Source organism: Pseudonaja textilis, chromosome 7, assembly GCF_049901715.1.
Source record: "Pseudonaja textilis isolate UNSWEBS1 chromosome 7, rPseTex1.2, whole genome shotgun sequence".
In the NCBI taxonomy this organism is placed as follows: Eukaryota; Metazoa; Chordata; class Lepidosauria; order Squamata; family Elapidae; genus Pseudonaja; species Pseudonaja textilis.
The window spans coordinates 34,361,882-34,376,104 of record NC_141996.1 but is presented as its reverse complement, the minus strand read 5'-3'; the positions used below and the strand labels follow the sequence as shown (position 1 = coordinate 34,376,104).

The 14,223-nt window shown below is 35.2% G+C and overlaps 1 protein-coding gene across 12 annotated transcripts in view; it reads right to left on the bottom strand.

The window, feature by feature from the left end:
* PHLDB2 (pleckstrin homology like domain family B member 2) overlaps positions 1 to 14,223 on the bottom strand; it is a 60,919-nt gene that overhangs the window by 43,917 nt on the left and 2,779 nt on the right. For 9 of the 12 annotated variants that reach the window (XM_087937420.1, XM_087937422.1, XM_087937414.1 and 6 more), the window contains exons 2-3: positions 10,400 to 10,509; positions 6,034 to 7,370 (exon numbers count right to left, since the gene is read on the bottom strand). In XM_087937420.1, coding sequence (XP_087793546.1) covers positions 6,034 to 7,370; positions 10,400 to 10,445 — 1,383 coding nt within the window. In that variant the 5' untranslated portion in view covers positions 10,446 to 10,509. The remainder of the gene's footprint in view (positions 1 to 6,033; positions 7,371 to 10,399; positions 10,510 to 14,223) is intronic. The other 3 variants (XM_087937416.1, XM_087937421.1, XM_087937423.1) reach the window with 2 other exon arrangements.

The following is a 14,223-nucleotide window of genomic DNA, read 5'->3' as shown; positions in this document are numbered from 1 at the left end:
ATCTATGTGACTATATGAATGAAAATCAATTATTTTTAATTTAAGACTACCATCTAGAGGTAAAAGTGTGAATTTCTTTAAAAAACTGAACATGAAATTCTCAGCTTAGGCACTAGAGGCAAAATATTTTTTCCATTCAACTGCTTGCCTATCTGGATATTCACCACTGTTAATTTTAAATTTAGAATTTTAAAATTAGAATTTGGAATATAGAATGTATATTTTTTTTCAAAGGAACAAAATGTCAAATTGACTTCAATTCAATAGAATTTGGGTTTTCCTTTGTTCTGATTACTCCCTTCCAAGCACAGCTGAATCAAAAAGTTGGTTGTAGCACTGCAACCAACAGTTTTAACTAAATCACAACCTCAAGAAGCTTCTTGAAAGGACAACTGAACTAGTACAAGTGAGTTGACCTTCAAAACATTTATCAATTAGATGCATTATTCTACTTGTGAATGCCCCCACAATGTTTGAATGCACAGGATGCTAAAAGAGAAAACCAATCAAGCGGGAGGAAATTCCTTTATGTATAAACATGCACTCACTTTAACTTTTTAACATGTTTCAAAGCAAATGAACTCATATCCTGTTCAGAAAAACAAAACTATTTGTACAAAGGAAACAGCTGTCAAATAAATTGGAAAATTTTTTTGTCCTGTCTCTAAACAGAAAATGGTTACTTTCAGCCTTTATAAAGGTATAATGGAAGAAGTCATCAGAATAATTCATTGCATATTTTTCTCCTTAATTTTTACACTAATATCAAGAGCCTTTAACAATATATAAATATTTCAGATTACTTTTAGGGTTTTAGGACATCTTTCTCAAAAGTTATATTTTGCTTCTGCTTTTCCTATTTTTCAAGCATATATATATATATATATATATATATATATATATATATATATATATATATATATATATATATATATATATATATATATCCCACCTTCATTATTTTATAAATAAGGCAATGAATATATCTAACACACCATAACCTCCTATTTTTCCATAACAACAATCCTATGAGTATCAGATTAATTGTTGCAAATGATTGTATGCAATTCAAAAGACATGCATTTGTCCATTTTCATCAATGGCCGTCAAGCCCTGAAATCTGAATAATAAATTAAAATAAAAATATTTTATGATAATAAAATAGAATCTCATATAGTTTCCATATATTTCATCAATCTTGCTTAAGAAATCATGCAAAAATATCAAACTCTTATGCAATTTCATAAGATGTTCAAAAGACATATTTTTGGAGGGAATTAAATTTGTAAATCTAATTTTAATTTTAAAATTCTGTTCTATACTGTACCCACTCAATCCCCAGTATACTATAAGACCAAAACATATGGTCTTTATCCCAAAAAGACTGTCCATCACTGTTTAAAGTAGCCCAAGCATATCAAGCATATGATAAAAAAGTAGCCCAAGCATATCAAGCATATGATAAAAATGTAATGGAAGAGCATTAATTTGTTATTAAATGTTTTAAAATTTGTTATAATACAGTGTGAACTAAATCATTCTGCCTCTTCTATGCCCCTCCTTTGAGGGGAAATAAAAGTAACATAATCAGTTTTGGGTAATATATATATTGACTAAAGAAGGTATGCTGGGGCTTTCGGTTTGAGCTTCTTCAGCGACATACCGAAACCTCAACTCTGCGAGGCTTCGATCCGTGCTTGCCGCTGGAGCGCCTCGAGCCGGCTGGTTTCTGGGCTAAGCCGAAGAGGTGGTGAAGAGGGGGGAGACTGCCAGCAGGGTTGAGGAGAGCCGCATCTCTCCTCCCCAGCTGGCCATTACTCCCTTACCTGAAGGCAGTTGCAGCGGTGATCAGAAATGGCCACCACACAGAAGAACTCAACCGGAAAAGAATGTGCAGGAGGAAAATAAGAAGAGAAAGTTTTGGTTGACCGGGTCAAACAGCAAAAGTAACAAATAAGGTACCCTGGAATTGAAACTATTAAAAAACAATAACATTGTTCCCTAAGAAGATTTTTAAGCTGCGAAGGAGAGAGAAAAGGGAAAAGATTTGGTTTTCTCCTTTCCCTATACTGACTGCTAAGAGATTTAAGCAAGAAATTGGAAAAAAATCCATTTTGACATCAATAGGCATTTAATGCTGAAAATAAAAAGTCAAAGGGATAATAAAGATTTCTGGATAATTAAAAGCTTTTGAAAACAGGAAAGGAGAGAAAAAGAATAAAAGGGTAGGATCTGGAAGGGAGGAGACTGCCTGGAATTAAAAAAGAACTTACAGCAAAAGACTTCCAAAAGATACATTCTAACTGAAATATCGCAACAAAAACCCCAGGAAGAGAAAGTCGAAAAAGAAATGAAAAGATACAACTCGGGACTATCTGGATTACTTGATGATTTCTGGATTCTTGGTTACTGTTTTTAATGATTAAAATCAATCGGCCGGTTATTTAAAATGCTTCCACTTTTAGAAGAACTGAAAATGGAACTTAAAAAGTACAAAGAAGATGCACAAGAAGGGAGAGGTATTTTTGGCTTCGTATTTCAGTTTTTAGAAATGGAGATTTGGAATTATGAGAAACAACAAGAAATGCCTGCAGAACAAGAAGATTGCGACAAAGAAGAAGCCATCTTTAATGAACAAGTAATCCAGGTCTTCCCCAGCACCCCCACACTCCACGGAAGCCTCAGCTGGTGCTTTCGGGCTCTTCCTCACCCAACTGCATGAGATCCTCCGAGCTGCGGGCTAAAGGAGGCAGGGCTCCTCTGGGCTGATCATGCAGGCACCTGGCAGCTGGGGGGGAGGGGAGGGAGAAGAGACCCGAGGCGTGACGTGGGTCTACTTTCCTCCCCATGGAGAACTTTTTTTGCATCCGGCGCGGGTAGTTCAGCGAGAGGCGGCGGCTCTATAACCCCAAAGGCAGCTCTCGCCACGCCCACACACACAAAACACCTACTCTAAACACACGCTCACTATCCCCACAGCGCGAGAATAACAGGAATAACAATCTTCCCTCCCCCACTCTGCCCGCCACGGTTGCGACTTGTGTCCCCGCTCCTTGGCTCAGTTTTTCCTGCAACTAACTCCCGCCTCACACTTTTGAAAGAGCGAGAGCGGCTTGAGGAGTCGTTGAAGCGCGCCCTGTTGGGGGGGTGGGGGGGAAGAGAGAGAAAGGCATATTATTACATGAGCCTTTTAAACTCGTGAGAATGGGCTTCCCGGGCAAAAACCATTTATTTACATCTGGGCAGCCAGGAATCGTTTGCAAAACCGCTTCACCTTCTCCAGTCCTCTTTGCAAACCGCCGCCGCAGCTCTTCCTTTTTGCTTTTCCCTTCCCGAGGCAACGCGGGACTAGAGCCGCATGGAGCTGCGCCGGGCAGTAGCAACTCCTGACTCAGGAGGCCTCCGAGGGGAGGGGAAGGAGGAGAAGAAGGGGGAAGGGGGAGCGGGGCTGATTCCCCCCAAAAATCGGAATTCCGATTTTAGTTTGAAAGAATATCATGTCTGATGTCTGATAAAATAGCTATCGTAATTTAGTGGAATGCTTGTCAATAAATAAATGTAACAAAAGGTATATTTAATGATTTATAAAACATATGTAAAGAGAAATAAGGGAAAAATTAATTATGGAGATTATATGTGTTTTTAAGGAAATATGATATTTAATTGAAAAGAAGTGTTAAAGATGTTAAGATTTTAATGATTATTAATGATATAACTGAACTGGAATGGAATGAGGGTTTATAATTACATATATTTACAATCTTTCTTTCTTTCCTTTTTTTAAAAGAATATAGTGTGTATTATACGAATGTACCAAGCAGAATTTGATTGGAAGTTATGTATTATGTATTATATTGAAGGTCATAAACTTAAGGTATATATTGAAGTTTAAATAAGATTTGAATGGATTTAATTAAAAGATATAAAGGTGTCATACTCCAATTAGTAACTACAGGAGAAAATTTGTTTAATGAGAAAAGATAATATGAAATTGAAACAGAACAGACAAAAGTATAAATATAATGATTTGAATTCAGATAATCAAAATAAAATTGAGAAAATTAAAAGAGGGGAAAACTATATAGAAAATGTAAAATAGTATAAGATATGGAATAAAATACAAAAAGGAGCATGAAATTGAGTTTTGTGTCTGTATAAAGAAGTTCAACCTGGGACCATGCTATTTTCAAAAAAGATGTTTTACTTGTATGTGTGAAAACCCAAATAAAACTTTATTAATTAAAAAAAAGGTATACTGTTGATTCTTAGGAAATAAAATATTTTGGGTTTATATTGTTTCCCAGGGTACATAGATCAGCCTCTGCTGACTTAAATGAGAGTTGTGAAATTAAAACCATTTTCAGTACTCTTTAATGACTAAATTTTTACAAGTTAGGTAGGATAAAGTTCTGGGATACAAACAGCCAGACAATTACTACAGTAGATAGAAACAGCAGATACAGAATATTCTCCCTCTTTCCATCAAAAGCTATACAGAGTGATATTTGGCAGCCTAATATTAGGGACTAACTATGAGACAATTTATATCAGTTTTATACCCATCTATGGTTTTCACCCCTGTCCATCCCTAATGTGTCCCGAGTAGTTTCATATTAGAGGTTTTTCTAATTCAAGCATATATAAAAGACAAAGTTATTTTTAAAAAGGAAAACTGTAAACTGTATACACATTAAGCAGGGGTGAAAGGGAACCTAGGAACTCAGAATTTTCCCATACTGTACTTGTGTCTTTTTTTTGGATGATCTAAGTTCACTTTTTAAACTGTAGACAGATCCTTATTGTATCTGCTCTATCAGACCTAGAAGTTTTGGAATTTATAGTTCCAACCTAATTGCAGCAGAAGACTAAACTAGATTCTGCCTATGTTTAAAAGTGTGGTTTTCTTTCTCCAATTTTCTCTTTCCTTTCTTCTGACACTAATTAGTTATTTTTCAATGCAATGTGCACTTTATCTGTTTAATTAGATGAGGTTGAAAAGACAATTTCTTCAGAACAAATAAACTGCTGCTATATTTGGCACATGCACTCAACTTTTGCTTAGCTGATTGCCATTTTTTCCACAAACAAAAGACAATGGGAACGATTCCAGGCAAAGAAGTCCTTGTCTGCAAGTCTCACTCAATTAAGTGGGAATAAGTCAAGGTGAAGTATTCATGTATTACACCCATACAATGAAATGAATAGCGAATTTCCATTATCAAAATTTCATTTTTAAGATGTACATTCATTTCTGCTGTATTCTTGAAATTATGCTTCCCTACTGTAAAATGTTTCAGATTTGAAAAAAATATCACAGATGACTTAAAGTTTTTCTCTAAGATATGGAAACTATTCAATGTGTTCAAATTAATAGGTTTTCCAGAGTTTTTTAAAATAATGAATATCACTTCATCTTAAACAAAAAAGAAAGAAAATTCTTATAGTTAAGAACATTATGTATATTAATGTTAGATAATTTAAAAGCAAACCGATGACAATCATAATGACATAGAAAAAAATGCACATGCAATTACAAACTGTATAGAGCTGGCCTAAATTTTATCTATATATACTGCTTTTGAAAATAAATACCATTTAAGCCAAAACAAAAATATTCTCTGTTGAAGTAATACCTATGACTATAATTTATAGAACTTAGGTGGGAAACATGTTGTACATATCTTACCACTGCAAACAACAGTGTCATCAACATTTCTTTTCTGAAGTACTGGATACCTGAAGGATATAATTTGTGGATACCTGATCATTTTGTCAGAACACACAAGTCGAAGCACCATAAATTTTTTTCAGTTTCCTACCCTGTATAGATGGCTTCATTGCACTGCTTAGATTTTAAAACGGGATGTGATTTGACCAGTTTTGTGTGATGGCAAACACTGATGCACATGAAAAGTCAAACACCTGAACTGTAAACTACTACAACAGCTGCACATATAATAAGTAACTTTAAGGGTAATATTTGATATGATAATAGCAAACACTGTTAAAAATTAACTGGAAAATTTTTTTTACCAGTCTCTCCATTTCCTGTTCTTTCAGCCTTTCTTCTCTTTGCCTCCTGTGGTAGTCCATCAGGTCTTCTCTTCCAGAAACAGAACTAATGCTGCTCTTTCTCTCTCGAATGGAAGGCGTCTGCCTGTGGCTTTCCAAATCTGTTTCATCAAACTCCATGGAGCTATTGGAAATTCTTCTTCTTCCAGGAAACCCTCTCTCAGCATCAAAGGGAATAAATGAATTATTAGGGCTTGTTTCTGACAATCCAACCCTATCAAAGTCATCAGATGCATATGTGGAAGTAGATGCCAGAAGCATTTTCCTAGCTATCCGGGGGCTTGCAGGGACACTGAGAGTTGAATTTACATAGGAATTCACTTCAGGTGGAAAGTGTGTGTATGGCAATACTCCTGAAGTGCAAGAAGAAAAATGAAGGTAATTGTCGGCATCCAGTATATTTTGAGGTAGAGGGTCTTTTTCAATAGTCTTCTTTCTTTTGGAATTCCCAAAAGAGTTTCTGGGTGGTAAACTCAGTGGTGTGAGTTGGTTTTCTGTTGATTTGTAAAGCCTGGGCAATGACCGACTATAAACTCCCATGTGGCTCAATGAACCACCCGGATATTTTCTGGTTCTAGGCCCCTGAGCTTCCATTACTGAATCCTTTTGTTTAGCTGACCTAGCCTGAACAGATATAATGTCATGTATATTCATTTTCCTGATTTGTTTTGGACTAGAGGGCATACTGGCAGCTCCAGAGCTGCCGAATGGTGAAATAATGATATCATTTCCTGAATTCCCATTCCACATTGTAAGAAGAGATCCAGAGTTTTTCCACCCATCCAGTGCTCCTGGGAAATAGACACTATCATGAGATTTATTCTTCTGACTGTACTTTGAATAGGGAAATTTACTCAGATGTCCAAACTGCTTTTCATTTTCCCTGGTAGCATAAACATCAAAGTCTTTCTTTCCAAGGCTGCACCCACTTAACGATGAGAATGTGCCTGAAATGGGACCCATATGCTTTCGAGAAGCATTTTTGTCTGAAAGATAAGAGTTCTCACAAGCCAAAGATTTGATTCCCTGAATTTTGGAAACAGATGGCATACTTTTAACACTGGATGCAGGGCTCAATTTAGGTGCCAGAGGCTGGGAGAGTGTTAAATAAGAACCAGAGTAGTCTTCATTTGTTTTTAATTTCAGACTTGATGAGTATTTTTTCTGGTTGAGTTTGTCCATTATATGCTGGAGATCACTTTCAAGAGAATTCATAACTACCTCTTTTCCCAAACTGGTATTTTGTAATTCCGCCTGGTTTTGCATATGGCCATATTCTTCCAACATTTTGTTGGAATCTGTAAAAAGAAAAAAGAGAGAGAAGAAGAGGAAAGAGTTTTAACAAGTGAATTATTCACTCTTTTCCTAACTTGCAGTACTTTTACAATTCATACTTCATGCAACTTGAACTCAACAAAAAATTTGTAGCAACATAGATTATAGTGAATGTAAAGATGAGTAATTTTAGAAACTATTTTCAAATCAGAGGATTAAAAAAGTATTCCTGTTTTAAACAGCCCTGTTAATACAGAAAGAATCAAGATAGACCTGTGCGAAATAAGACGCCACCAAATCAATGATGTTAGTGGTACACCAGAAACAAATTTCCTGTATAAGCTATTTATCTTAGCTGCCTGCAAAGAGAGAGAGAAAAAAAAAGAATGGATGGGGGAAAGGTCAAGATCCTTACTTACAAGTAGGTAATAGATTGTATTGGATAAAAGGCAGAAACAGTCTGATATAGCTGTCTCAGTTTCAAGAATAATTTATTTATGCATTAAGTTAAGTGAACTCTTGCCACTTAAAATTATTCTTATAATGGTCTCTCTCATTTTGCCCCCCAACAAACAATGGGTTGATATCAAATTAGTGATAATATAATATTCAGAGTCACATAGTCACAAACACTTCCCTTTTGGGGGAAAACTTTGTCCTACTTTATATATATTTGTACCTTTTCAACAACCCACATTCTTGTTGTACAAAACCCTGAAAAATATGAGTTCAAAATTGTAGATGGGAACTCTGACAAATAACTTTACACTCCAATGTATAGAAGTATGTAACTGAAGGAAGGGGTATGTGTGATATCTCAGTGTACCATCTCATTTATGCAATTAGGAGAGGATTTCTGAATAAATTTGAGTATTGCTTTCCAATCTCTCTCCCTGTTCCAAAGCTCTCTGGATTCATTGGGAAATTTTGCTAGCAAATAGAAACCTATTTTAAAACAATGCATAACATGAAAAGGATTTTTTTCAATCTACAAGGGGGCATTATTCAACTGGATCATTTTCATCATAGTTACCAGATTGATAAACATTATTTCTAATACATGATCTAGAATAATTTATGCTGATTTAAGAAAAATAATAAAATGCAATAGTTCTCGGATGCCAAAACCCTAGACAACATATCATCCTAGGCCCGTGATGGCGAACCATGGCATGCATGACAGAAGTGACATGCCAGCCATCCCCTGTTGCTCTTCCAGGTTCCGGCGCACGTGGTCTTTGCATGTGTATGTGCACTAGAAACAGGAAGACCAAGTGGCCGGTGCACATGTGCATGCCGGAAACCAGAAGCTCAGTTTCCTGGTGCACACATGCACGCCGGAGAGCTGCTCTTCTGGTTTCCAGCGCTCCCCCGTGCGCGCACTCCCATTTCACCAACACTGTCCTAGGCTCATTTCTCTTAATCCCCATTACCAATTAAAGTTAGTAAAACTCATTTCAGAATTTCTCAGGACCTGGATGAAACCTATGACATCATTCATAAAAATAAAGGTGTAAATATGTTAATTTTGCAATCTTATACTTTTTAGAAGTATATTCCAATAGGTCCAACAAATTAATTCTTATGTACATATATTGAAGACTATATAGTCTTAAGGTTTATTGCATGGTCAATTCACAATATCAAAACTTCCTACTGCAATCAAATTATTAGATATCAATAATTTCCTACTACCAATTTAATCAAGCTAGCAGAGTCAGGTTGCAATTTCAAGGGGAAATATATTCATCTTCAAATCCTCTGTCTTTACTTTTGATCATTTTTATCTTTGGAGAAGATACTAGAGAGAATTTCTCCATTTTGTAGGTCTTTAACGAAAACCACAGCATTATTTCCTTGAAATATATTTCAAATTATCAGTGGTAATTTATAAAAAAGAATATATACAAGAGGAAGGGAACAAAGCATGGAAAATATTGTGCATTAGCAAGAACTTTGTATTACTCCACCCAGCACATGCAAGAATATTTTGATTAAAGTGCTAACACGTACAATATTCTAAACTGCTAAATTAAGCTGTTGAAAGCAGATTTTAAGCATCTGCAAATCTGGTTCTTGTTAAATATATAGAATCTTAAAAGAGGTTTAGAGGGGGAAGCAATAATCTTTCTCACTATTGTCTATTTTGATTAGCAGCAGCTCTTTAAATCATCTGGGAAATTCCAGAGATTGAAAATATTTGCATGTGTTTCAAATGTAATTAATTCCAAGAGTTATTTCCAGCATTTTGTATTTATATGCAATACTTTAATCCATTGATTTCAATGGAGATAAAAGAATAGGGGAAATTATTTATTTATATCATTTATATACCAATGAATCAATAAAGACTCACAGTAATTTACAGCAGTCCAATAAATACAGCCATCCATAATAAGCAAAAAAATATCCATAGTACATCATCATAACCAAAATACAAGGGAAACATGGAACCTAACAACCAGCTCTCTATAATTATTATTTTTCATTTTAAAACATAACATAGCAAGTGTAGAAGCAAAATATGAATAGTGCTAATTTTACTCAGCCACAATATTTTTAAAAAGGATGTCTTACTTATGATATTGTCATAAATATGATTTCTGTTATGCCTTAATTGGCACTTCCAGGTTAATACAAACATAACAGCTTATTTTGGAAAGAAGATCTGTAGGTCAACTAGAGTGGAAATTGATTAACTTTCACTGCACAGTAGCTATTTCATATGTTAGTAAACAAGTACTTGCTAATTATTGTTATACTGAAACAATATATTTGCTGTCTTGTTAGTTTCTTACACAGGCAGAAAACCAGAGATTCAACATTACTGAGGAAAATAGAAAACCAAAGTTTATTTTGTGTAGAATATATTCAAACAATGACTCCTGTAGCTATTGCAATTCTAAACATTTTACAGGTGAATAAGTTATTTTGATCATTAATGAGACAGCATGCACCCAGTCTAGTCTAACTTGGACTGTATCATAATTAGTCAATAGTTCTAGGTCATTAAAAGCTAAAGAAACATTACTATAAGTAATGAATTACATACCTGTTCTAAGACTGTGATAGGCAAGATTATTTCTATTTGACATCATGTTGCTGCTCACCAAAAGAGGATTATTACAGCCAAATTAAATGAAAACAGATAAATTCTGACACCTGCAAAAACCCAAAAACAATAAGCTCATAATAAACAATACTTTGAAATGTAGTATCTTTAAAAACTAAGTATTAAAATATTACAGTTTGCTTTCTAAACTAAAATATGCTACAGTTCATGTACAATGTTTAAAATCCAAAAGTCATCACACACACACATACACACACACACACACACACACACACACACAAACCAACCCCCACCCCCCAAACCCCAAAGCAAATAAATCTCATATGAAACAAAACAGTAAGTGAGACTGAAAATAGCCAACAATTTAAGCAGGGAACGTGAGGAAGACAGAAGAGATGCATAATAGAATAAGTATACTTTCAGTGTTTCTACAGTATAGAATTGAATCTAAAAGGCAACTTAAAATGTTATCTACAATACTTGTGTCCATGAAATCATCTCAGTTTTAATAAATGTCAAATCTGCTTTGGCCCTTTCTTTGCATTTTCTCTTGGTTCTGTTTATTAATGGTCAGCTCTTCCTTTTATTAAACAGTAGGAGATTATAGGAACCTCAAATTTGATAATCTCTAGTTATAATGGAATACAACTTGGGGGGGCAAAAGGATTCAGCTGTTCAAGGGACTTCAAGACCTGAGATTTATCATCCTTACGTTCTGGATGGGGTTGCACTGTCACCGATATACCCAGTTGCAAAATCTAGATCCTAGATTCAAAATTCCTGCTCAAAGGATAGGTAGCCGTCATGCCTAGCAGAGCCTTTGTGAAACTTAATGTTGTAAACCAGCTGTGCCCTTTCCTGGATCATGAGGCCCTGCAAACAATCATTTATGTCCTGGTCATCTCCCAATTAGATTACCACAGCATGCTCTACATGGAGCTATCCTTGAAGAGTGTTCGAAATCTACTTTTGATACAGAATGTAGTGATACCGTGTGTACTGTTTTGGAGGCTGTCAGTGGCGCGTGTTACACCACTGTTATGAGTTGTACTGGTTGTCATTTTGCTTAATTCTAATTTTTAAATGTCTAATTCAAGATATTGGTCATTACTTTTAAAGTTGTTTATGGCATGAGTCCAGGGACTCTTAGGAAATGTCTCGCCCCAATGGGATTAACCCACCTTGCTCGTTCCAGAAGAAAAGTCCTATTTCAGATCCAAAGAATTTTGACTGGCAAGATCCAGAAGAGCCTTTTCTGTTGTGGCCCCACCCTCTGGAATATTCTGTCATTAGAAGTGAAATTCGACCTCACATTCCTGGCCTTCTGGAAGAGCTACAGCTGTGCTATTTGGCCTAAAGCCCCCAAAGAACCTGATACGTTGGGGTTGGCTGATGGGCTAAAGAAGATTCTCATCTCCCAGAATGTTTATGATATTGGTTTTTAACTTTTAACTTCTCTATTCAATTTTTAATTTTTTTAGCACTTTTTAACTTTTTATTTTATTGTAAGTGGCCCAAAGTTGCAGTATCAGTGAGATGGATGGCATACATGCATAAATGCATACATACATACATACATACATACATGCAAACTTGTTCTATCTGCAACAACAAACATGTTAAATGACTCTGGATGAAAACAAAAGCAAATTTTTTTTGCTACTGAATCATCTGAAAGGACCACAGGGAAGATCACAGGAACATATTATTAACATGTGGTTACAACCTTATATTCATTTAATTAGGGCCAAAGCCAAATGAATTCTGTGGGGCCTCCTGCACATGTCTACACTCCCATCTTCTTCATGTTATTATGCAGTGTTGAAGTGTGTTCTCACCAAAGATTATTAAACGACTCCACTTTTTGTCTGCTGCATTGAAAATATATGTCATAGATGAGTGATCTAGGCATAAATAATTGAAAGTATAACAAATGCTAAAAGGTCTATTCATGTTCCCCCTTCAATAGGCTCATGAGTTCATAGAGCACTTAGTCTAAACATATTTCTGCTCGTACATATTAGAATATTTAGTAGAAAACAAGACAGTTTAACTCCCATAGCTTTATAAATATTTATCAAAAGAATTCTATCAATAAAGTTTCTCTGAAAGATACTGATAATAATTTGCATTTGAACTTTCTAAGGAAAATAAAATTCAAGGAATAAGAAGTTTTAAAACAAGCAGACTGTTTTATTGCCTTAAAGGGAGAAAAAAGTAAGTGTCTAGCAATATGTAAGTAATAAAATCAACCATAACTGAAAAAGTTGCATACACTCAATAGGGATTATACACATATTTATAAACGATGGACTCTTGTTTCAGCTCGGAGGAACTAGACCAGCATGCTATGAGGTGAGATGCCACCAATAAAGTGGCTCAGATATACAAACAGCCCCTGTCAATCTTCTCAAACTCATATCATATTCACTTTCATGCACAGAAACATTGCCTTCATTCACAATAGCTAAAATTATTTCAAAGCCTGAAGTGATTATTCAAGGAACAGTCAGAACACTTTAAAGTGGAAGGTGAACCATTTTGTCCCGAAGAGAGACCACCCCAGCCCTACTTGTAAGCTATTCTCTCTTCCTTTCCAGGTAACAGCAGATTGCAAGTGTTTCATCTGAACTCTAAATTGTGATTGATTTTAACTATAGTCAGGCAGTTTTCTCAACTATTGCTAATTGGTTTGCTAGTGCATCCATTATCCAGAATTGAGTTTAACATTTTTACCAGGATTGAGATGACACAGCAAGTTATGTTTAATTCAATATTAATATTAAATATTCTTTAAAATATTCCAACCTTAAAGTCTGACAGTTGATGTAGACAATTCTAGAGGGCTTGACTCTCTTTCCATCCTATGCATTTTTATGAAGGCAGGCTTAAATAGCAATATATCAGAAACAAGCCCCTTTGTGACCAGTAAGACTTATTGCAATAGAATTTTTTTGCATTGTATCTACATACCTACCTTCCTACCTACACTAAACCTGTTTACTTGTTTGTTTGCTTGTTTGTCTCCTTAAGTTATTCCAAATGGTGCATTACACAATTTTTGAATCCAGGCTGCTAAATTAAATAATGCACAAAAAATAGGGGCTTTATTTCTCTTATAGAATTGGTATTTCCACGTTCAGACCTTTTATTTACAAAGTTACGGCCATTGCAGCATCTCACAGTCACACCAATATGATTTTTCTATCTTTCCATAAGCAAAATGAATAGGGAAGCAGTTAGAATGTGGAGATCATTCATGTTCCCACTAATTTTTGCCCACACACAATCATTTTGTTGATAAGTAAATACTGACTTACTCAAAGTTTGTTTGCCACAATTACTTTTATATTTATGATATATACTTTTCTTAAATGATCATGGGATGCAGCACTGGAGTAAAAAATGTGGTTGGCTTAAAAATTAATGTTCATTCTGATCATATCAGGCTGCACTGTATACCTTTGTCTCAAAGGATAACCCAATGAGTCACGGGGTTTTCTAGTCATGAGTAATTCTTTAAATCCATTAGTTCTTAAACATGTATTTAACAAAGCAAGTTGTGGACACATATTACAGATACTCCTTGACTTAGGAGCAGAATTGAGCCCCAAATTTCTGTTGGTAAACAAGACAGATGTTGTGAGTTTGGTCCTATTTCTTGCCAGTTAAGTGAATCACTGCTGTTGTTAAGTTAAGCGGTTAAGTTAATGATATAATTAAGTGAATCCAGGTTCCCTATTGACTTTTCTTGACAGAAGGTTGCAAAAGATGATCACATGACTCCAGGACATTGCAATTTC